Raw genomic sequence first — 25,093 nt, 5'->3', positions numbered from 1 at the left:
GAGGAGAAATCAGTGGCAAGCCAGTGGGAGGCACTAAAAAGTGAAATTCTACAGGTACAATGCAGACACGTCCCCTCAAAGAAAAAGGGTGGCACTACCAAATTTAGAGCCCCCTGGTTGTCTGGAAGTATATGGGGCAAGATAAAGCAGAAAAAAAAGCTTATGACTGTCACAGAAAACTAAATACTGCAGAAAGCCTAGAGGAGTATAGAAAGTACAGGGATGACGTAAAAAAGGAAATAAGGAAAGCAAAGAGAGGGCATGAAAAAATACTAGCTAGTAAGATTAAAGAAAACCCAAAGATGTTTTATCAGTACATTAAGAACAAGAGGACGGCGAAGGAAAAGATGGGACCTATCAGGGATGATAAGGGTAACTTGTGTTTAGAAGCAGAGGATGTGGGTAGGGTTTTAAATGAATATTTTGTCTCCACATTCACAAAGGAATGGGATGATCCGGACGTAGTAGTTAAAGAGGAGAGGTGTGAAATATTGGATAAGGTAAACATAACGAGAGAGAGGAAGTACTAGAGGGACTGGAATCCTTGAAATTTGATAAGTCACCAGGGCCGGATGGATTGTTTCCTAGGCTATTGAAGGAAGCCAGGGAGGAAATAGCGGATGCTCTGAGGATCATTTTCCAATCCTCACTAGGTACAGGGGAGATACCGGAGGACTGGAAGACTGCAAACATAGTACCATTGTTTAAAAAGGGTACAAGGGAAAGGCCGAACAATTATAGGCTGGGCAGTCTTACCTCGGTGGTAGGCAAACTATTAGAATCAATACTGAGGGATAGGATAAACTGTCACTTGGAAAGGCATGGTTTAATTAGGGAGTCAGCATGGATTTGTTCAGGGAAGGTCATACCTTACAAATGTGTTTGAATTCTTTGAGGAAGTGACAAGGAGGATTGATGAGGGTAATGCAATGGATGTTGTCTACATGGATTTTAGTAAGGCATTTGACAAGGTCCCACATGGCAGACTGGTAAAAGCCGATGGGATACAGGGAAATGTGGCGAATTGGATCCAAAATTGGCTCAGTAACAGGAAACAAAGGGTAAAAGTCGATGGATGTCTTTGCAAATGGAAATCCGTTTCCAGTGGTGTGCCACAGGGCTCAGTGTTGGGTCTCTTGCAGTTTGTGGTATATATTAATGATTTGGACTTGAATGTAGGGGGCGTGATTGGCAAATTTGCAGACGACACAAAAATTGGCCATGTAGTTGATAGTGAAGAGGATAGCTGTAGACTCCAAGAAGATATCAATGGGTTGGTGGAGTGGGTGGAAAAGTGGCAAATGGAGTTCAACCCGGAGAAGTGTGTGGTAATGCACTTAGGGAGGGCAAACAGTAAAAGGGAATACGCAGTAAACGGGAATATATTGAGAGGGGTAGAGGAAGTGAGAGACCTTGGAGTGCATGTGCACAGGTCCCTGAAGGTGGCAGTACAGGTAGATAAGGTTGTGAAGAAGGCATACGGAATATCTCCGTTATTAGCCGAGGTATAGAATACAAAAGCAGGGATGTAATGATGGAACTGTATAAAACACTGGTAAGGCCACAGCTGGAGTATTGTGTGCAGTTCTGGTCACCACATTACAGGAAGGACGTAATTGCTGTGGAGAGAGTGCAGAGAAGATTTACAAGAATGTTGCCAGGGCTTGAAAATTGCAGCTACGAGGAGAGATTGGATAGGCTGGGGTTGTTTTCCTTGGATCAGAGGAGGCTGAGGGGTGACTTGATTGAGGTGTACAAAATTATGAGGGGCCGAGATAGAGTAGACAGGAAGTACCTGTTTCCCCTAGCGGAGAGTTCAAGAACCAGAGGACATAGATTTAAGCTGATTGGCGGAAGGATTAGAGGGGACATGAGGAAAAACTTTTTTACCCAGAGGGTGGTGGGTGTATGGAATTCGCTGCCTGAATTGGTGGTAGAGGCAGGGACCCTCAGCTCTTTTAAAAAGTACCTGGACCTGCACCTAAAGTGCTGTAAGCTGCAGGACCAGGTGCTGGAAGGTGGGATTAGAATGGGCACCTGGTTGTTCTTTGAGCCGGCGCAGACACGATGGGCCGAATGGCCCCCTTCTGTGCTGTATCTTTTCTATGGTTCTATGGGTAGATTTTGACTTTGTGCGATGCTGTAAAATGGGCGATAACGAGTCGGCAGCCTGTTTTACATTTTTGTTTCCATTGACTTCAATAGAAATAAAAGTTGGGGAGAGATAAAACGGGCTGCCGACTGGCTTTTACACCGTCGTACAAAGTCAAGATCTACCCAGCAAGTCTTAAGGGTTTAGGGGATGAATTTCCATCTGGGTGCTCCTACCTGTCTGCCGCAACTTGGCGGAAGAGCCCCGGAAACGCTGGAAAAACAGGGTAAACACCATTTGTTCGGCTTTTCAGCGGGTCGTTTGCCGAGGTTACGGTGACGATTAGGCGAACCTCTGCGGAAATTCATCCCCCTTAGTTCTTTTCGGAAGAGAAAAAGACTTACATTTGTATAGTGCCCATCTCAGCACTGTCCCCAAATGCTTCACTAACGATGAATTACACTCCCTGATGTTACGTAGCAAGATCCCACAAACTTGTAGTGAAATGAAATGACAGGTAGGTAGAGAGAAACTATTTCCTCTGGTGGGGGTGTCCAGAACAAGGGGTCATAACCTTAAAATTCGAGCTAGGCCATTCAGGGGTGATGTCAGGAAGCACTTCTTCACACAAAGGGTAGTGGAAATTTGGAATTCTCTCCCCCAAAAAGCTGTTGAGCTGGGGGTCAATTGAAAATTTCAAAACTGAGACTGATGGATTTTTGTTAGTCAAGGGTATTAGGGTTACAGCACCAAGTGGGTAGGTAGAGTTAAGATACAGATCAGCCATGATCTAATTGAATGGCGGAATAGGCTCAAAGGGCTGAATGGCCTACTCCTGTTCCTATGAATCATCAATTAACCTGTATGAGGAGAGAGGAATGCAGGTCAGGACATCAGGAGAACTCCCCTGCTCCTCTTCAGATTCTTCCATGGGATCTTTCGCAGACACTTGAATCACAGAAACAGACCGATCGGGCCTCCGTTTAGCATCTTATCTGAGGAGCAATGCCTCCGACAGTGCAGCGCTCCCTCAGTACCGCACTGGAGTGTCAGCCTAGACTATGTGCTCAAGTGTCTCGGATTGGGGCTTGAACCCGCGTTGAACTCGAGGTGAGAGCGCTGCCACCGTGCCAAGCTGACAGCTTCTCCGTCATCATTGATCTGTCAACAAAATGGCGTATTCAGAATTCGCCTGTTTCAAATCCACGGGTTCCTGCGATTTCATTCGCAGGTGACTGATTACTGAGATCAGCCGCCATTCTCCTGTTGAAAGAGGAAGCTCACAACGGTCCCCTCCCTTTGATTCTAACACGGTGAAGAAGGAGGAAGAAAGATGAGTCAATCTTACCCTTTATACCCTGCCTGGGTCCGTGTGAGCAGCGTATACACTGTAAAATTATATTCGTAGAGATGGACCATTGTGCCTCCAGGAGTAGAACTGTGTCTCACTTTCCATGTTTCATACCCGACGCCATGTTATAAGCAAGTGTCTCCCATTCTGTATCGTATCATTTGTCTTCCTTCCAAACCTTTTATTTAGAGCAAGACAGACAGGCATTTCCCCCAACCCCACCTCCTCCTCTCCTCCTAAAGGCGTTGACTCTTGCTGGGTACACATCCAGGGGCACTGGCAGCCCTCCAGTACTTTGCCCAAGTGGCCATTCTTCATGCGTGAACCTAGCCAGTTAAAGTGGCGGCAAGCTATTTGACTGTGGTGGGCACCACGGCCATGCCTGGTTCCGTCCTCGCCTGACGCCCAAGTGCTTTCAAGCAGCGAACTCTGAACAGCGAACAGGACATTGAATCCCCGGCTGATTTCTTTTTGACCCCCTTCCTAGCCTGGGGCCATTGAGTCCAGCTGCAGCACCCCCATCACTGCCCTGTCTCAAATAAAACTGTTCCATCCATCTCCTCATGTAGAGTTCAGCAGCTCAGTTAATCACCCTGACCATTGAATTGTTGGCCTTTTAACAGATTTCCCCTTCCTGATGCATCGCCCAGCGTGGTACTGAGTCTATGGACCACAAAGGGTACAGTTTGAACCCTAGTCTATGGTGAGAGAATGAATCATCATTCAGTTTTGCCACCCAGATTCAGCATCAGGCACTCCCAGGTCAGCCATTGCACAGCCGAATAAAGAATAAAGTTCTCTCTGCTCTGCACCTAATAACCCCTACTGCACACATCTGATGCTAGCCTATTTACTGCCAATTAGTCTTGAATGATATGCAGTGCTTGTGCCGTGGGAACTGGACAAAGACTGTGCAAACTTATTTTATTTAGGACTATTCAAAGCTTAGAGATACTTAATGGAATATAAGAGGTGAACCGGGATAATGTTTGCAGGTTTACCAGGGCAGTGGACTGACATGGCAAGTTGAGGACAGACTCCAGAAAGTATTAATTTACACAGAGGGTGATCAGGAGTAGGAACAGGTTGCCGGGAAGGATGGCTGAGGCCAAGACTAATTGATAGCGATTGATTGCTGTGATTAGCCAACAACTCCATTATCGTTGTATCCTGCAACTACCAGGATGGTAGAAGGTGAACTAGATGGACCTTGGCATTCCTGCGTCTAGCAATTCCTATGTTCCTATGACACTGGATTTATTTAGGAAGCAGCCAAATGCTGTAATGGGAAGACTATAGGATTTGCATTCTGAAGGGATGGGATCAAATGGGCCAGAAAGCCTTCTTCACCTGGGCCCAACTTGCGATTACCTCAGGACATCGGGAAGCTAGCGCTGACGGGACTTGACCTTAGCGAAGCTTCGCTGAACCTTTTAGAGATGGCTGGCTTCTTTCCTCTATCTAATTCCATCACCTTTTAGTTTCAGAAACACAATTGGGATCTCACGAAAACAAAACAGAAATTGAAGGAAACTGCAAACTACGTTGATAAGGTGAGACCGGGTGTGTGTTGCCGCGGGTTTTTGTATGTTGGTTTGTATATTGCAGTACGAACAGTGGCAAAGGAAAAAACCTGGGACTGTGTCCATGGACAAGAGTGGAGCCCTCACTGGGTTATTATTAAAAAAAACTAAACTCGTTTATGTGTAAATTATTTGCTAAAGTCATCCTTGCTCTTTTAAAATCCCTTTGGATACTCCACCATCCCAGATTGGAAATCACTGTGGTCTTGCATTTCTTCATATGCCAAGTCAGGCAGTTTCCACCAGGATGTACCTGAGCACTGGGAGTTGCTGTTATTGGTGTTAGTTGTGGCTCACTCTCGCCTCTGCGTTAGAAGACCATGGGTTCAAGTCCCACTCTAGAGACTTGAGCACATAATCCAAGCTGACTTTCCAGTGCAGTACTGAGCGAGTGCTGCACTGTCAGAGGTGCCATCTTTTGGATGGGATGTTAAACCGAGGCCCCATTTGCCCTCAGGTGGACCTAAAACACACATGGCCCTATTCAAAGAAGAACAGCGCAGCTCTTCCAGGTGTCCTGGCCAATATTTATCCCTCAACCAATATCGCTGAAGTAAGCTATCTGGTCATTATCACATTGATGTTTGTGGGTCCTTGCTGTGCACAAATTGGCTGGCACGTTCCCTACATTACAACGGTGACTGCACTTAATTGGCTGTAAAGCCCTTTGGGACATCCTGAGGTCGTGAAAGGCGCTATATAAATGCAAGTCTTTCTACTATTTGCTGGCACTGAAGATTGCTTCACAGTGAGGAACCTGGAAGACACATAAACTTATATCAGATTCACTAAAAGGAAATACGTTGCTGGCCAATGATTGAGTTTTCATCATTGAACGCTGGAACCAGCTCCTGTGTTTTGATCAGCTCATTATCGGACTGCCTGTCGAGTCTGTCTCTCTACCTGAGTGTTTCTCTCAGTATTACAGGCCCCTGAATATCAGGATTGCCTTGGTTCACCTGGAGGTGTGGACTCATGGGAACAAGTGCGATGTGAGAGAGAACCCCTACAGCACCCTCTGGTCCTTTCTAAAATGGAGGCGGCAGACACTGACCCAAAAGAAGCACGATAACGCACAGCTGATCACGTAAGTGTCAAAGAGTTTTTCCTCGTATTTCTTCAGGGCACATGGACACCTGCCCCCACTGCAGGAAGGGCAACTAACACCACCTAAAACCCATTACCAGGGGCAGACTGGCCCATGCGGGAAACCGGGAGGTTTTCCCAGTGCACCCCATGAAGGGTTCTGTAACGTTGTACTATCAGCACCCCGTCCCCTCCTTTATCCATGAGAATCCTAAAGAATCCTGCGCCCTTTCAGAGGATCCATTCCACGCCAGCATTTACCTCTTTGCTGTTTGTGGGACCATGCTGTGCATAAATTCACTGCCACGTTTGCCTACATAACAACAGTAACTGCCCTTCAAACGCAATTCATTGGCTCTAAAGTGCTTTGGAACATCCTGAGGATGTGATAAGTTGTTTTATAAAATGTAACTTCAATTTAATGAAATAAAGATGCACTATTCCATATGATACTGTGCCACACTGGCCAGATGGTCTCAGGGTTGATTCCATAACTGCACTCCAATTAACTTCACCCTCCCTGGGAGGGGAAAAATCAGCCAGCGTGTCCAATCCTGATCACTAACTAATGATCCCTGCTGGAAAGTGTATGATATATATATGTTATACAGTTTATTGAAAAACACCTTAATCTTTACAGCCCGTAGAGAAGACGGTTACGGTAAGACTTTGCTGACATATATAAAATATTGAATGGCTTTAAATGAGATAAATCCTGAAGTTCGCTTTAAAATAAGGCTGGACAGTGAGGCAATGGGTCATAAGTATAAGTGAATGAGAAGTAAATTTAGATCAGATTTTGGAAGGGACTTCCTCACACAAAGGGTAAGAAATGTCTGGAATAATCTGTAAGGAATCTTACAACACCAGGTTATAGTCCAACAAATTTATTTTAAAATCACAAGCTTTCGGAGATTATCCCCTTCGTCAGGTGAATGAGTGAAAAGGTTCTCAAATCGCATATCTTATACTATGTTGGGACAGCATCACACCAATCAAAAGGTGTCGTTGTTATTCAAACAGGCCAGTCACGGAGAACAGCACGTCCCAGTACACTGGATATACATTGTGTCGATTACACAGGCAGGCAGAAAGAAACTCAAAATGGCAGAGAGAGAGAGAGAGAATTTTTAAAAACATATAATTTTTTTCCCCCTTTTTGCTGGTGGGGTTACGTGTAGCGTGACATGAACCCAAGATCCCGGTTGAGGCCGTCCTCATGGGTGCGGAACTTGGCTATCAACTTCTGCTCGACGATTTTGCGTTGTCATGTGTCTCGAAGGCCGCCTTGGAGAACGCTTACCCGAAGATCGGTGGCTGACAACGACACCTTTTGATTGGTGTGATGCTGTCCCAACATAGTATAAGATATGCGATTTGAGAACCTTTTCACTCATTCATCTGACGAAGGGGATAATCTCCGAAAGCTTGTGATTTTAAAATAAATTTGTTGGACTATAACCTGGTGTTGTAAGATTCCTTACATTTGTCCACCCCAGTCCATCACCGGCATCTCCACATCATGGAATAATCTGCCAAGTAGATATGGGAGAAGGGGAGGAATTTTCTGAGGGACCGCTGCCCACGGTTTTTCGCCCATTGATTTCTCGTGCACCAGCGCACAGCCGAATTTCCGATGCGCACTGCCGGTGGGAACGGCTGTTCGCGTTGAAAAATCACACGTAGCACGCCCTGGGAAAACTGCCCCCCATACTTTCGGGGGCGCACCAGCGCAGTTGGATGCCAAGGTTGGGAGAGTTAGAATACTAGGCAGCTGAGAACGAAGCTGAGAAGTGCCCTTTTCTCATCCTTAACTTTTCTTCTGTCTTGGACCGCTAGATTTATTTTTCCACGATTATAAATTTGCATTTAGGGGGATCACCTTCAACGGCACCACGATTGGCTTGGCACCTCTGATGGGCATGTGTTCAGATTATCAGTCAGGAGGCGTGAATATGGTGAGTGAATCAATATGGCGGCAGCTCTCACGCAGCAAAGGTCAAAGTTCGTTAATGTTGTTGGCACGGTGTTACAACAATCAGTGCCGCAGAGCAGTAGACCGTGGTTTCAGCACCATAATGATCCCCTTGGTGAGTTCTCTGTGGAAATTTCTTGTACAGTCTTCACCTCCCTGCGAAATTCTACACCAGATGGGTTTTAGGGGTTAACAGCAATAAGGAGCAATAGCTTGTAATAATATTAATATAATTTGGTTCTTATTAATAAAATTAAGGCTTCCTAAATGAATTTTGTATCTGGATCCTTTTCCCCAAAATTGCAAAACTGGCCGTTATTTAAAGTTAAGACTAATCAAAGTGGTGTCTGGCAATATGTTCGGCCTCAGTGCCCCTAAATGTGGCGGGGGGGATAGCGGTGAATCAATGGATCAGTGCTTCGGCTATTGATTTCCAGCAAGGAGGCAGGATCAGTGTATGACAAGTATGCCTGCGTGAGTGAAGACAGGGTCAGGCTCAATAGTGATGCCTCCCGGCGTCCACTAGCCTTCCTGTCTGTCCCAAAACATGAAGAATGCCCATGGAGGGTTGCCGATTCCCATGGGACAATGCTGCAGCACCTTCCTTTCCTTTCATTTCCCTTCCTTCCTTCCTTCCTTTCTTTCATGGATTTATGTTTGTCCCAATTACTGTTTTATCGACTTTAGAATCATAGCATCTTAGAAAGGTTATAGCACGGAAGGAGGCCATTCGGCCATCGAGGCCGTGCCAGCTCTATGCAAGAGCAATCCAGCTAGTCCCACTCCCCCGCCCTATCCCCGTAGCCCTGCAATTTTTTTCCTTTCAAGTACTTATCCAGTTCCCTTTTGAAAACTATGATTGAACCTGCCTCCACCACCCACTGTGGCAGTGCATTCCAGATCACAACCACTCGCTGCGTAAAGAAGTTTTTCCTCATTGCGGTTACTTTAATATTGAAAAGACCATTTTCAATAAATTCATAGAATCATAGAATGGTTACAGCACAGATGGAGGCCATTCGGCCCATTGAGCCCATGGCGGCGGGCTCGATGGGCCGAATGGCCTCCTTAAGTGCTGTAACCATTCTATGATTCTTTTTGATCATTAACGAGAATAGAAACGCTAGAAGTGATTGCTAGAAAAAAACCTCCATTCATGAAGCTGCCAATCCTGTTTTCACCATTGGTCTATTCTCCTTCAAGGATCACTCCGACAGTGCGATCGGTGTCGCTGCCACCATGGCCCACGAGATGGGACACAACTTCGGGATGAGCCACGATGCGGACGGCTGCTGTGCGGCCCGCCCGGAGGATGGAGGATGCATCATGGCCGCGGCCACCGGGTGAGGGCTCATCACCATTGGGATAGTGTCCCAGTGAGGTCTCGTGAGAGTTACGTGGAGCCTGGGCTACGCTGCATTGTAGCGGAAATGATGAATACAGTTTGAAAATGAGACATGAAAAGCCTTTCCCCTGTGTCCAATAACCCTTATAATCAGCAACATGCACAGAACAAAGAGTCTGAAACTCTTTTTATCTCCAATTTAACAAATTGAGAGTGCAAAATCAAGCATTTCTTTGTACAGACCTTTCCTGTAAAGGCCTGTCTCTGGAAGATGTACAAAAGACGCAGAAGACTGAGAGTGGGGATAGAAGCAGCAGCAGACCTGCAACAAGAGACAACTACTGTGCGACATCGCAGGTGAGGCAGGAGAGTCCGAGAGGTGAGGACAGTATAAAAGGAGAGACGGAGAGCGGGAGGAGAGTCTGAGAGGTGAACGCAGTGTAACTCTAAGACAAGTCATGGCAGCACAGCTCGCACCCGTGATATGCTCCTCCTGCACTATGTGGGAAGTCATGGACACTACCAGTGTCCCTGGTGACCATGTGTGCAGGAAGTGTGTCCAACTGCAGCTGCTGGCAAACCACATTTCGGAGCTGGAGCTGTGGGTGGATTCACTGTGGAGCATCCGCGATGCTGAGATTATCGTGGATAGCACGTTCAGTGAGGTGGTCACACCGCAGGTAAAGATTACGCAGGCAGAAAGGAAATGGGTGACCGCCAGGCAGTGTAAAAGGACCAGGCAGGTAGAGCAGGAGTCCCCTGGGGCCATCTCCCTCTCAAACAGATATTCTGCTTTGGATACTGTTGGGGGAGATGGCTTATCAGGGGAAAGCAGCAAGAGCCAAGTTCGTGGCACCATGGGTGGCTCTGCTGCACAGGAGGGGAGGAAGAAGAGTGGCATGGCTATATTGATAGGGGATTCAATTGTAAGGGGAACAGATAGGCGTTTCTGCGGCCGTAAACGTGACTCCAGGATTGTATGTTGCCTCCCTGGTGCTAGGGTCAAGGATGTCACGGAACGGCTGCAGGGCATTCTGGAGGGGGAGGGTGAACAGCCAGTAGTCGTGGTCCATATCGGTACCAACGACATAGGTTAAAAAAGGGATGAGGTCCTGCAAGGTGAATTCAAGGAGTTAGGAGATAAATGAAAAAGCAGGACCTCCAAGGTAGTGATCTCAGGATTACTACCAGTGCCACGTGCTAGTAAGTATAGGAACAGGAGAATAGACAGGATGAATGCGTGGCTGCAGGGATGGTGTAGGAGGGAGGGATTTAGATTCCTAGGACATTGGGATCGGTTCTGGGGAAGGTGGGACCTGTACAAGCGTGACGGGTTACACGCGAGCAGGACCGGGACCAATGTCCTCGCGGGGGTGTTTGCTAGTGCTGTTGGGAAGGTTTAAACTAGAGTGGCAGGGGGATGGGAACCTTAGCGGGGAGTCAGAAGGGAGTAAAGTTGAGAGCAGCAAGAGAGGGGAAGACCCAGGGGAAATTTACAATACAAATAGTACAAACAGTTGTTCAAGAACAAGTGAAAGGGAAAAGCGTAGAGCAGCAGAAAGAAAGTGTACTTTCGACACTACAGATAAAGTGAAAACTAGAAGGCGTAAGGCGATTATCCCAGCATCAAAGCTGAAGGTCAGGCTAGGGTGTGTGGCCCAACTAAGAGTTCTATATACAAATGCACGGAGTATAAGGAATAAATTAAATGAACTACAGGTTCAAATTCAAATTGGAGGGTATGACATGATAGCTATTACTGAGACATGGCTGCAGGATGGTCAGGATTGGGAACTAAATATACTGGGTTATAAGGTCTACAGGAGAGATAGGGAAAATGGAAGAGGGGGAGGAGTAGCCTTAGCGATTAGAGATGAAATCAATTCAATGATAAAGGAGGATATAACGAGAGGTAAGCAGCCAACAGAGACCTTATGGGTTGAATTGAGAAATAGGAAAGGATCTAAGACTATAGTGGGAGTTGTGTATAGGACCCCTGGCAGCAGCTCTGAAGTCCTAGATTGTATAAATGAAGAGATTAGACAAGCGTGTAAAAAAAGGCATAGTGGTCTTAATGGGGGACTTTAATCTTCACATAGATTGGGTAAGCAAACTAGCAACTGTCAGAAAGGTAGTGAATTTCTTAAGTGTGTCCGGGATAGTTTTCTACAGCAGTATGTCCTAGAGGCAACAAGGGGGCAAGCCATGCTAGATTTAGTAATGAGTAATGAACCAGATTTAGTTAACGGCTTAACTGTGCGTGAACATCTATCCAATAGCGATCATAACATGATCGAGTTCAATGTAATGTTTGAAATGGTAAAAAGTGAGTCAGCTGCTAAGATTCTAGACTTGGGTAAGGCCGACTTCAATGGGATGAGACAGGGACTGTCCACAGTAAACTGGGCAAATCTGTTAATGGGTAAAACGACTGATGATCAGTGGGAAATGTTTAAAGAAACATTTAACGAGATACAGAACCGGTTTATACCCCTGAGGTGCAAGAACTCTACTTGCCAAAAAAAATAGCCATGGACAACTAAAGAGGTAAGGGACAGTATAAGACGTAAGGAAAGGGCATACAAAAAGGCAAAAAATGGCACAGATCCTGGCGAATGGGAAAGATACAAAGATCAACAAAGGGTCACAAAACAGATAGTAAGAGCCAAAAAAAGAGAGTATGAAAAGAAACTTGCAAGGGATATCAAAACCAATACAAAGAACTTTTATAGTTATATTAGGAAAAAGAGGTGGTCAGGAGCAGTGTTGGCCCCTTAAAAACTGAAAGTGGGGATATTGTCATTGACAATGGGGAAATGGCAGACATGTTGAATAATTACTTTGCGTCAGTATTTACAGTCGAAAAAGAGGATAGCATGCTAGAAATCCCAAGAAAACTAATATTGAATCGGGGACAGAGACTCGATAAAATTAACATAAGTAAAACAACAGTAATGAAGAAAATAATAGCACTAAAGAGTGACAAATCCCCAGGACCAGATGGTTTCCATCCCAGGGTTTTAAAGGAAGTAGGTGAGCATATTGCGGTTGCCCTAACTATAATCTTTCAAAGTTCTCTAGATTCAGGAACTGTCCCTCTAGATTGGAAAATTGCACATGTCACTCCGCTTTTTAAGAAAGGAGAGAGAGGGAAACCGGGGAATTATAGACCAGTTAGCCTAACATCTGTTGTGGGGAAATTGCTGGAGTCTATAATTAAGGATAGGGTGACTGAACACCTCAAGAATTTTCAGTTAATCAGGGAGAGCCAGCATGGATTTGTGAAAGGTAGGTCGTGCCTGACAAATCTGATTGAATTTTTTGAAGAGGTGACTAAAGTAGTGGCTGGGGAATGTCAATGGATGTTATTTATATGGACTTCCGGAAAGCATTTGATAAGGTCCCACGTAAGAGACTGTTAGCTAAGTTAGAAGCCCATGGAATCGAGGGAAAAGTATGGACTTGGTTAGGAAGTTGGCTGAGCGAAAGGCGACAGAGAGTAGGGATAATGGATAAGTATTCACATTGGCAGGATGTGACTAGTGGAGTCCTGCAGGGATCTGTCTTGGGGCCTCAATTATTCACAATATTTATTAACGACTTAGATAAAGGCATAGAAAGTCTCATATCTAAGTTTGCCGATGACACAAAGATTGGTGGCATTGTAAGCAGTGTAGATGAAAACATAAAATTACAAAGGGATATTGATAGATTAGGTGAATGGGCAAAACTGTGGCAAATGGAATTCAATGTAGACAAATGTGAGTTCATCCACTTTGGATCAAAAAAGGATAGAACAGGGCACTTTCTACATGGTAAAAAGTTAAAAACAGTGGATGTCCAAAGGGACTTAGGGGTTCAGGTACATAGATCATTGAAGTGTCATGAACAGGTGCAGAAAATAATCAAGGCGGCTAATGGAATGCTGGCCTTTATATCTAGAGGACTAGAGTACAAGGGGACAGAAGTTATGCTGCAGCTATACAAAACCCTGGTTAGACCGCACCTGAAGTACTGTGAGCATTTCTGGGCACCGCACCTTCGGAAGGACATATTGGCCTTGGAGGGAGTGCAGCGTAGGTTTACCAGAATGATACCCGGACTTCAAGGGTTAAGTTACGAGGAGAGATTACACAAATTGGGGTTGTATTCTCTAGAGTTTCGAAGGTTAAGGGGTGATCTGATCGAAGTTTATAAGATATTAAGGGGAACAGATAGGGTGGATAGAGAGAAACTATTTCCGCTGGTTGGGGATTTTAGGAGTAGGGGGCACAGTCTAAAAATTAGAGCCAGACCTTTCAGGAGCGAGATTAGAAAACATTTCTACACACAAAGAGTGGTAGAAGTTTGGAACTCTCTTCCGCAAACGGCAATTGATACTAGCTCAATTGCTAAATTTAAATCTGAAATAGATAGCTTTTTGGCAACCAAAGGGATTAAGGGATATGGGCCAAAGGCAGGTATATGGAGTTAGATCACAGATCAGCCATGATCTTATCAAATGGCGGAGCAGGCACGAGGGGCTGAATGGCCTACTCCTGTTCCTATGTTCCTATACTGAGGGGGACTGTGACCGAGAGGGCATTTAATACAGGGACTGCATTTGAGAATGTCTGTCATGTCTAAAGTTATGATATATCAGGGAGGGTTGCAGTGAGGGCTTTTAACACAAGCATTTCCCATCCAACTCCCTTGCCCAATGTGCAGAGAGTAAAATTGTATTTCGCTGTATTCAGCCAGCAAATGCGCTGTCAGTCAGTCATGATTTTTTAATTTCAGATTGTATTTAAGATCCCACAACACTATTTCGAAGAAGAGCAGGGGAGTTCTGGCCAACATTTATCCCTCAACCAACATCATTGAAACAGATTATCTGGTCATTTATCCCATTGCTATTTGTGGGACCTTGCTGTGTGCAAATTGGCTGTCACGTTTGTCTACAAAGCAACAGTGACGACACTTCAAAAGTCCTTCATCAGTTGTGAAGCGCTTTGGATGTCCTGGGGTCATGAGTATCTCATCCGAAAGTTGGCATCTCCAACAGTGCAGCGATCCCACAGTACTGCACTCGGGTGACAACCTGGGTTATGTGTTCAAGTCTCTGGAGTGGGGCTTGAATCCACGATCTTCTGAGTGAGAGGTGAGAGTGCTACGACTGAGTCAAGGCTAATGCTGGTACACGCATGGCTCAGCCTGTACACTGGATGATTCAATACTCAGAGTCCATATCTAAACTCTCTTCAGCCTCGGAATTCACCTTAACTCAAGAATGATTATTGAGCTGATGCTTTCCCTACGTCATTAGCCTATGTCTGTTCCTGTTCTTTGGCACTGTACTACACGGGGTAGTGCAGTTACCCACAAAGTCATTTGGGAGAGATTGAAAATAGTGATTAACTTTTATCTGGACAATTGACATATATAGAGGTCCTACATCTAGAATCATAGTATCTCTGGATCTTTGGATGAGGGAACCAAATGTAATATTTCCAAGTTTGCTGACGACACAAAACTAGGTGGGATCGTGAGTTGTGAGGATGATGTAAAGAGACTTCAAGGCAATTTAGACAAGTTGAGTGAGTGGGCAAATACATGGCAGATGCAGTATAATGTGGATAAATATGAAGTTACCCACTTTGGAAGGAAAAACAGAAAGGCAGAATATTATTTAAATGGTGATAGATTGGGAAATGTTGATGTACAAAGGGACCTGGGTGTCCTTGTACACCAGTCACTGAAAGCAAACATGCAGATGCAGCAAGCAGTTAGGAAGGCAAATGGTATGTTGGCCTTCATTGCAAGAGGATTTGAGTACAGGAGCAAGGATTTTCTTACTACAGGGCCTTGGTGAGACCACACCTGGAGTATTGTGTACAGTTTTGGTCTCCTTACCTAAGAAAGGATATACTTGCCATCGAGGGAGTGCAGCAAAGGTTCTCCAGACTGATTCCTGGGATGGCAGGACTGTCATATGAGGAGAGATTGGGTCGACTCGGCCTTTATTCACTCCAGCTTAGAAGAATGAGAGGGGATCTCATTGAAACATAAAATTCTGACAGGGCTAGACAGACTGGATGTAGGGAGAATGTTTCCCCTGGCTGGGGGGGGTCCAGAACGAGGGGTCACAGTCTCAGGATACGGTGTAGGACATTTAGGACTGAGATGAGGAGAAATGTCTTCACTCAGAGGTTGGTGAACCTGTGGAATTCTCTACCACAGAAGGCTGAGGAGGCCAAGTCACTGAATATATTTAAGAAGGAGCTAGATAGATTTCTAGACACAAAAGGCATCAAGGCGTATGGGGAGAGAGCGGGATAATGGTATTGAAATAAAGGATCAGTCATGATCATGTTGAATGGTGGAGCAGGCTCGAAGGGCCGAATAGCCTACTCCAGCTCCTATTTTCTATGTTTCTATCTTACAGCACAGAAGGAGGCCATTCGGCCCCATCGTGCCTGTGCCGGCTCTGTGAAAGAGCTATCCAATTAGGCCCATTCCCCTGAATTTGCCCATAGCTCTGCAAATTTTTCCTTTTCACGTATTTATCCAAGTCCCTTTTGAAAGTTATTATTGAATCTGCTTCCACCACCCTTTCAGGTATTGCATTCTAGATCGTAACAACTCGCTGCTTAAAAAAATTTCTCCTCATCTTCCCCAATTTGCCAATTATCTTAAATCTGTGTCCTTTGGTTACCGACCCTCTTGACCACTAGAAACAGTTTCTCCCTATGTACTCTATCAAAACCATTTATTATTTTGAACACCTCTATTAAATCTTCCCTCAACCTTCGAAATGGTGATGCTGTGCTCATCCATGACACTTTAAAGTGTCAAAAGAAAGCCAGTCATTTCCCGCTGCTGTTCTGATGTTGCTAACCTGGCCCCTCCCTAGAAGGAGTGAGCCGCGGCCAATCTCCGGAAGCTTCCCTCAAGAATTGACCTCAGGATGTTACTGTTTGCACCACTTTCCCCACAGAAACTTTCCGAGCAGTGCTCTTAAAACACAGAAATGAGGCATTGCAGGGGCTTAGTAATTATATTTATTGTCTGCTGCGTAACTGAGTTATAGGAACATCAGGAACAGGAGTAGGCCATTCAGTTAGATCATGGCTGAACTGTACCTCAATTCCATTTATACATAAATGGCAGGAAGGTCCTAGGTTGAATCTCCGGTCTGTGCTGAATTATCTGGACTCAGGAGTAGGTGTGCTACAATTCGCTTTAACTTTCTGGGCTGGGCGGTGGGAAAAATCAGGCCAAACTCCCGATCTTGCCCCACCACACCCTCCGCCCCCTGCAGAAAATCTGTTTGGATGAATGGACAATTTTAACTACTCAGTCGCCCAGTTTTCGCAAGGCGGGTAGGGTTAAAATCACCCCCAATTCAGTCCTAGTTATGCCAGATAGACAGGTAGGAGGATTAAGCAGCCCTGTCAGTCAGGGTCACCAACTCTGGTTGGATGGATTCCTGGAGGTTTCATCACACGTCCTCCTGCCTCCATTCACCCCTCCCCCCACGCTCCCGCCATTGGTCGCCCAACACATCCATCCTGACAGTGCACCTCCTTCCCTCGTCAATTAGAATGCAGACAGGTTCTTCATTGCCTGATTGGATGATGCTTGACTGTCAGTCAAACAACAATATATTTATGACTGATAAATGAAATGAGAAAATCACACACAATTTTCCGAATGGCCCTATAATTTTTCTCCTGGGTTGCTTATAGCAGTGTCCTGGAAATTAACCTTTAATTCCTGTAGACTCCAGGACAATCCTGGAGGGTTGGCAACCCAACTGTTATTGCTAGAGATTGCTTATACTCAATACTGATGAATAGGTGTTTGATCTAATGTAATTATATGAGATTTAGTCATCTACTGCTTTGATTCATGATGACTGTGGGGTTGGTCCCAAGATACCGGGACACAAGTCAAAGGGTAGGCCCCAGCCTGGCGTATTGGCTCTGATTGACAGCTGTCTCTGAAGTCTTCTGAGAAGAGGGCGGGGTCATTGATTGGCTGGGGTCTTCTTTGATGGACAGCTTGGGGCCAGAGTTCTCATAGTATAGAAATGTATTAGGTGTCGAGGTGAGCCAGTTTCAGTCAGTGTGTGAATCACGCAGCCAACAGTTCAAAGGATACAAGGTAAAAAGGCGCTTATTTCACGCTGATTGTTCTGACCTGTTGATCTGCAAACATCCCTCAGCAACAGCAATCAACTTGCCTCAGCCAACAGTTCAAAGGATACAAGATAAAAAGGCACTTATTTCATGCTGATAGTTCTGACCTGCGGTATGCAAGTACCTATCGATCTACAAACATCCCTCACCAATCAACTTGCCTCAGTGCGTGCCTATTTACTGACAGTGCAGCACCCCTCAGCACTGCACTGGAGTATCGGTCTGGACTTTGTGCTCAAGCCTCTGGAGTAAGACTCAAACCTACAACGTTCTGACTCAGAGGCAAGAGAGCTACCAACTGAGCAATTGGACCAAGTAGCCTTAAAGGGTGAGGGATATTAAGCATAACTCCACCCTCGTAGCAGAATAACTCATTGTGCATTACATGGTGTAACAGTCCTCTCAATATCAAACAGTGTATTGCCCATCTTATCCTGAGCAATACCACAGAGACCCAATGGTGAATATTCCATACATTTATATCTGATTTTTACTCTTCAGCGATCCATTCCCCAAAGTGTTCAACAAGTGCAACGAAAGGGAACTTCAGAAATACCTGCACAACGGTGGAGGGATGTGTCTTTTCAACATGCCTGACACAAAAATGCTGTACGGGGGACGAAGGTGCGGGAACGGCTATGTGGAGGAAGGAGAGCAGTGTGACTGTGGGGAAGTCGAGGTAAGTTGGCTGCTTAAGTCAACAAGGTGATGCAGCTTCTTTAAGAGACACCATTTGGCTATTGCTATTAAATTTGAATCCTTCCACACTGCCTGCTCCCTGAATTATTTTGGTTTTTCAGTACTTTTGCAATATAATAGGAGAGTCAGCTGTGGCTCAGTTGATAACAACCTCGCCTCTGAGTTAGAAGGTTGTCTGTTTGAGTCCCACTCCAGAGACTTGAGTACAAAATTCCGGGTGGCACTCCACTCCAGTGCAGTACTGAGGGAGTGCTGTACTGTCGGAGGTGCCTTCTTTTGGATGGGACGTTAAACTGAGGCCCCGTCAGCCCTCTCAAGTGGATCGAAAAGACCCCTGGCATTATTCAGAAAAGAGCAGCGGAGTTCTCCCCGGTGTCCTGGCCAATATTTATCCCTCAACCAACATCACTAAACCAGATTTTCTGGTCATTATCACGTTGCTGTTTGTAGGAGCTTGCTGTGTGCTAATTGGCTGCCATGTTTCCTACATTACAACAGCGACTACACTTCAAAAAGTACTTCATTGGCTGTAAAGCGCTTTGGGGTGTCCTGAGGTCATGAAAAGCGCTATTATAAATGTAAGTTCTTTCTTTTACTTGTTGGAGCTACTGTAGACTACAGGTCATGGTTCGAGTTTGCCCACATAGTTGCCAAACAAGGCATTAATCCCCATTTTCCTCTCTTGACATCAATGACTCAATGTGGGGGTCAACAGGCTATTTTATTTTGTAATTTTGTGCTGTTCAGTGTTTGGTACTGGGGAATAGAACAGTGTCAACATCTCCCAGATCAGTTAGATGTACAGTGAAGATCCCTCCACCCTGTCCCAACTATGCTGCTCAGCCCCAACCCTTACTGTACCAGCGTGGTGATTTTTCCATTTTACACATCAGTTTTCCTCTGGTCTATCTAAGCGACATTTTAAAAAATTCATTCTCAGAATTTGGGCATTGCTGGAAAGGCCAACATTTATTGCTTGCTAGTTCACTTTAGAGGGCAGTTAAGAGTAAACCAAACTGGTGTGGGAGTCACATATATGCCAGACTGGGTAAGGACGGCAGGTTTCCTTCCTTAAAGGACATTAATGAACCAGTTGGGTTTTTAATGTCAATCCGACAGCTTCACGGTCACTTTTACTGATACCAGCTTTTTATTTGCAGATATTAAAAAAAATAAATTCAAATTCTCAAACTGCCGTGGTGGGATTTGAATTTGTATTCCATGGATTATTAGTCCAGGCCTGTTGGATTACTAGTTCAGTAACCATAACCACTACACCACCATATCTGTAAGTGGACATTGCTAATTATTGCCAAATTAAGGGAGAGTTTTGTGGCCCAGGCTCATACCCACTAGGACCTGAATTAAGGCTGCCCCAAACCCATAGAGCCAGCTCACAGAGGAGACTCTTATCCTATTGGTCTGGGATAGATTTTAACCCAGGTCCCAAATGTGAAAGGTCAATCTCTAATCTGCTGCACCTCCCAGTTCCCACTTGAATGGCCTATTTCAGTGGAGGGGACAACACAGCCAACCCCAATCCCAATCCCAATCCTGTCCTCATCTGACATCCACCCAAATGTACTTTCCAGCAGGGGGTCACTGGATTATGATAAGGAGTGGCAACCTCGGATGATTATTTTAGCTGCCCTCCTTTCCCTACCCCAGACTTGTGTCGATGCTGAATTGTGGGACATTGTGTTCGTTTTTTTCCTGAAGTTAACGTTAACAGAATGTAGAATCCAATAAATTGCCGTGGAGTTGCTCACGATCAATTGATGAATATAATTTTTTTATATATTATAAACGTTGGCAAAGGAATTGGTAGACTTAAGAACCTCGCTCCATGGAGCCACCTAGTAGTCAGAGCTTGCAATTACGTTGTGACCATTGACATAGCAAAATGGAATGGGAAATGTTGACATAGCCATTTCTAATGCTAAATTTGGACAGAAGAGTGTGATCAAAAATCGTGACAACAGAAACAAGGGTTTTTGGATAGGAAGTAAGCGCTCTATGCGAGATTTCTAATAAAATATTAAAAGTTTTATACATACACTTCCCGTGCTCACGGGAAGGTCACATCACCTCACACTACTTCCATAACATTTGGTTGTCATACGTGGATGTTAGTTTTAAGCAACATGAAGACGATGGGGATGGATATGAGAGAAACTTACCCTGAACAGCGTTATGGAAAATGCACCAGTGTAAAATAATTTTATTTAATTTTCAAAGGATGGAATTTACAGATTGGGATTTGAGAAACTTCCAAGACTTTAGAAACTTTGGGTAGATTTTCGTGTGCACCACCTGGGTATTCATCTGGCAGAGTGTCTCGCCCACCATTTCTAGAGCCTGCCCGATTTTCATTGGAATCACAGGGCGGATGATGTTCTCGGCTAGATTACCGCCAAAGAGGTCACGTTGAAAATCTACTCCTCCGCATCGATTATTTTGAGCGTGCGCCCTCGATGTTTATCCATTGGTGGAGATAAAAGGAAAAATGTGGAGATTTGCGGAAATCTGAAACGAAAACTGAAAATGTTGGAAGTACACGGCGGGTGCGCTTTTTTGATTTATGTGTTCATGGGGTGTGGGCGTCGCTGGCGAGGCCGGCAGCTATCGCCTATCCCTAGCAGCCCTGAGAAGGTGGTGGTGGGCCTTCTCCTTGAACGAGGGCTGCAGCCCTTGCGATTATGCTGACACAATAGTGTTAGGTTTGCTGTCAAAGAAAGGAAGAACTTGCATTTATATATCGCCTTTCACGACCTCAGGACATCCCAAGTGCTTCACAACCAATGAAGTACTTTTGAAGTGTAGTCACTGTTGTAATGTAGGAAACGCAGCCAATTTGCGCAGATAATCTGCTTTAGTCAGCGTCGGTAAAGAAAGAAGACAACTTGACGTTTCAGGTGAGGACCGTTTCATATCATACTAGGTACAGCACAGGAGGAGGCCACTCGGCCCATCGTGCCTGTGCCAGCTGTTTGAAAGGGCTATCCATTAGTCCCATTCCCCTGCTCTTTCCCCGTACCCTTTCAGCCAGTGCATTCTAGGTAATTACAACTTGCTGCATAAAAAAATGTTTCCTCATGTCGCCTCTGGCTCTTTTGCCAATCAGCTTAAATCTGTGTCCTCTGGTTACCGACCCTTCTGCAACTGGAAACAGTTTCCCCTTATTTACTCTATCAAAACCCTTCATGATTTTGAACATCTCTCTCAATTCTCCCCTTAACCTTCTCTGCTCTAAGGAGAACAACCCCAGCTTCTCCAATCTCTCCACATAACTGAAGTCCCTCATCCCTGGTACCATTCTAGTAAATCTCTTCTGCACCCTCTCTAAGGCCTTGACATCCTTCCTAAAGTGTGGTGCCCAGAATTGAACACAATACTCCAGCTGAGGCCTAACCAGTGTTTTATAAAAGTTTAGCATAACTTCTTTGCTTTTGTTACTCTATCCATCTATTAATAAAGCCCAGGATCCCGTATGCTTTTTTAACAGCCTTCTCAACTTGTTCCGCCACCTTCAAAGATTTGTGTATATACACCCCTAGGTCACTCTGTTCCTGCACTACCTTTAAAATTGTACCATTTAGTTTGTATTGCCTCTCCTTATTCTTCCAAAATGTATCACTTCACACTTCTCTGTGTTAAATTTCATCTACCATGTGTCTGCCCATTTCACCAGTCTATCTATGTCCTCCCATCTGTTACAGTCCTCCACATTGTTTACTACATTTCCAAGTTTCGAGTCACCTACAATCTTTGAAATTATACTTTCTATACTCAAGTCCAAGTCATTAATATATATCAAAAGGAGCAGTGGTCCTATTGCTGATCCCTGGGAAACACCACTGTATACTCCCCTCCAGCCTGAAAAACAACTGGTCACCACTACTGTCTGTTTTCTATCCCTTAGCGAATGTCCACGCAGCCACTGTCCCTTTAATCCCATGGGCTTTAATTTTGCTAAAAAGTCTATCATGTGATACTTTATCAGATGCCTTTTGAAAGTCCATATACACAACATCAACTGTACTACCCTCATCAACGCCCTCCATTACTTCATCAAAGAACTCTATCAAGTTAGTGAAACACGATTTTCCTTTAACAAATCCATGCTTACTTTCATTTATTAAATCATACTTTTCTAAGTGCCAATTAATTTTGTCCTGGATTATTGTCTCTAAAAGTTTCCCCACCACCGACGTTAGGCTGACTGGCCCTTTTTTGAACAGCAGTGTGACATTTGCAATCCTCCAGCCCTCCGACACGATCCCCATATCTAAGGAGGATTGGAAGATTGTGGTCAGAGCCTTCGCAATTTCCACCCTTACTTCCCTCAGTAACCTAGGATGTATCCCATCTGGACCGGGTGACTTTTCTACTTGGAGTACTGCCAGTGTTTTAAGTACCTCCTCTTTATCTGTTTTGATCCTATCCAATATCGCTCCTACCTTACCCATTACTGCTACAATGGCAGCATCCTCTTCTCTAGTGAAGACTGATGCAAAGTATTCATTTAGTACCTCAGCCATGCCCTCTGCCCTCACAAGAAGGTCCCCCTTTTTGTCTCTAATGAGTCCCACCCTTCATTTGACTATCCTTTTACCATTTATAAAAGAATTTTGGGTTCCCTTTTATGTTAGCCGCTAATCTATTCTCACACTCTCACTTTGCCCCTCTTCTTCCGTTCTTTAGATCTCCACTGTACTTTCTGTATTCAGCCTGGTTCTCTATTGTATTATTAACCTTACATTTGCCATAAGCTTCCTTTTTCTGTTTCATTTTAATCTCTATATCTTTAGTCATCCAGGGAGCTCTAACTTTGGATCCCCTTCCTTTCTCCCTCGTAGGAATGTGTCTACTCTGTACCTGAACCAACTCCTCCTTGAAGGCCTCCCATTGTTCAATTGTGTTTTTGATTCCAATCCACCTGAGCAAAATCCCTTTTTAACTCACTGAAATTAGCCCTCCTCCAGTTAAGTATTTTCACATTTGATTGTTCCTTTTCCATAACTAATCTAAACTTAATGATATTATGATCACTGTTCCCCAAATGCTCCCCCCCCCCCCCCGAAACATGCTCCATCTGCCCCACTTCATTCCCCAGAACTAGATCCACTGTTTCCTTCCTCATTGGGCTGGATACACACTGTTTCAGAAAGTTCTCTTTGCTTTGTTTTTAAAAAATTTCTTGTTATGTTTTTGGTTCAGAAGTCATGGCGCAGTTCCCAAAAGATTCATGTTCTTTATTGTTTGCATAGCTTAAATGGCTGTAGAATGCAGAGCAGCTGTCTGCCCTCTTCCTGAGTCTGTATCTGTGTTGCAGATGGGGATGGTATAGGCGGGGGAGGGGAGGAGGAGATTCACCTCCCTTTGCTTTGTGCAACGTACCTACGAACAGGATTAGGCCATTCAGCCCTTCGTGTCTGTTCCAGCAGTCTGATCTTTACCCCAACTCCATTTACACGCCTTTGCTCTATATTCCTTGATACCCTTATCTAGGCTGATGCTCCAGCGCGGTACTGAAGTTGTGCTGCACTGTCTGAGGTGCCGTCTTTTGGCTAAGACGTTAAACCGAGGCCTCGTCTGTCCTCTCAGGTAGACATAAAAGATCCCATGGCACTATTTTGAAGATGGGATGGGGAGTTCTCCCCGGTGTCCTGGCCAGTATTTATCCCTCAACCAACATCACAAAAACAGATTATATGGTCATTATCTCATTGCTGTTTGTGGGACCATGCTATGCACAAATTGGCTACCGTGTTTTCTACATTACAACAGTGAATACACTTAATTGACTGTAAAGGGCTTTGGGATGTCCTGAGGTTGTGAAAGGTGCTTTATAAATGGAAGTTCTTTCTGTCTTATTTGTGGTGCAAACCACAGAAATTTTTATTTCAGTTTTTTTTAATGATTGAAGTGTGCATCTTATGATGCTCCAATGTCCTGAGTTGGTTAAGTCGATGTGTGACTGAGCTATAGACAAAGAAGGTTGTGGGTTTGATTCCTGGCCTGTGTTGAGTTAGCTGAGGAGCAGAGGAGAGACGCTAAATTTGACCTCCTTGCCCCCTGGGTTAGGGAGGGAAAAATCAGCCAAGGTCCCTGCTGTTGATCTTGCAGTGTCCTTGCAAGTCTGTTGTCAGTGGCGCCAGTGCTGGAGACATCATTTCCAACTCTTTGACTGGATAACTGCTTCATAATTCACGTAGTGTCCATTATCCCGTGGGTTGTGTCTTAGTTCTCATAGAGAAGGCTGCAGAAGTCTGGTAGGAATTAGGCCGCAAGATGGTGCCAAACATTCAATTTAAATGTTAGCCAAGCAAATCTGCAATAGTTTTAACAGATGGCCCCTTCCACCTCACACTCTATCTAATTCCAACCGTCCTTTGTTTCACCGTGTGGCAAGTTTGAAGTACAGTAAAATCTTAAACTTTAGGATTTTATTCACCAATGAGGAAGCTGCCCTGAGAATGACGGTCCCTATGCTGCTGGGTCATCCGAGTTCAACCAGACCAATTCAACGCTGACCCAGGCCAATCCAACGCTGACCCAGGCCAATCCAACGCTGACCCAGGCCAATCCAACGCTGACCCAGGCCAATCCAACGCTGACCCAGACCAATCCAACACTGACCCAGACCAATCCAACGCTGACCCAGGCCAATCCAACGCTGACCCAGACCAATCCAACGCTGAGCCAGACCAATTCAACACTGAGCCAGACCAATCCAACACTGAGCCAGACCAATTCAACACTGAGCCAGACTAATCCAA

The 25,093-nt window shown here is 44.9% G+C and overlaps 1 protein-coding gene across 1 annotated transcript in view; it reads left to right on the top strand.

The window, feature by feature from the left end:
* adam19b (ADAM metallopeptidase domain 19b) overlaps positions 1 to 25,093 on the top strand; it is a 173,083-nt gene that overhangs the window by 114,858 nt on the left and 33,132 nt on the right. The window contains exons 8-12 of the mRNA XM_067996530.1: positions 4,925 to 4,996; positions 5,947 to 6,113; positions 7,986 to 8,070; positions 9,291 to 9,430; positions 18,114 to 18,291. Coding sequence (XP_067852631.1) covers positions 4,925 to 4,996; positions 5,947 to 6,113; positions 7,986 to 8,070; positions 9,291 to 9,430; positions 18,114 to 18,291 — 642 coding nt within the window. The remainder of the gene's footprint in view (positions 1 to 4,924; positions 4,997 to 5,946; positions 6,114 to 7,985; positions 8,071 to 9,290; positions 9,431 to 18,113; positions 18,292 to 25,093) is intronic.

The sequence above is a fragment of the Heptranchias perlo genome, chromosome 14 (assembly GCF_035084215.1).
Source record: "Heptranchias perlo isolate sHepPer1 chromosome 14, sHepPer1.hap1, whole genome shotgun sequence".
Taxonomy (NCBI): domain Eukaryota; kingdom Metazoa; phylum Chordata; class Chondrichthyes; order Hexanchiformes; family Hexanchidae; genus Heptranchias; species Heptranchias perlo.
The sequence above is the reverse complement of the archived record's forward strand: the minus strand, read 5'-3'. Positions and strand labels throughout refer to the sequence as shown.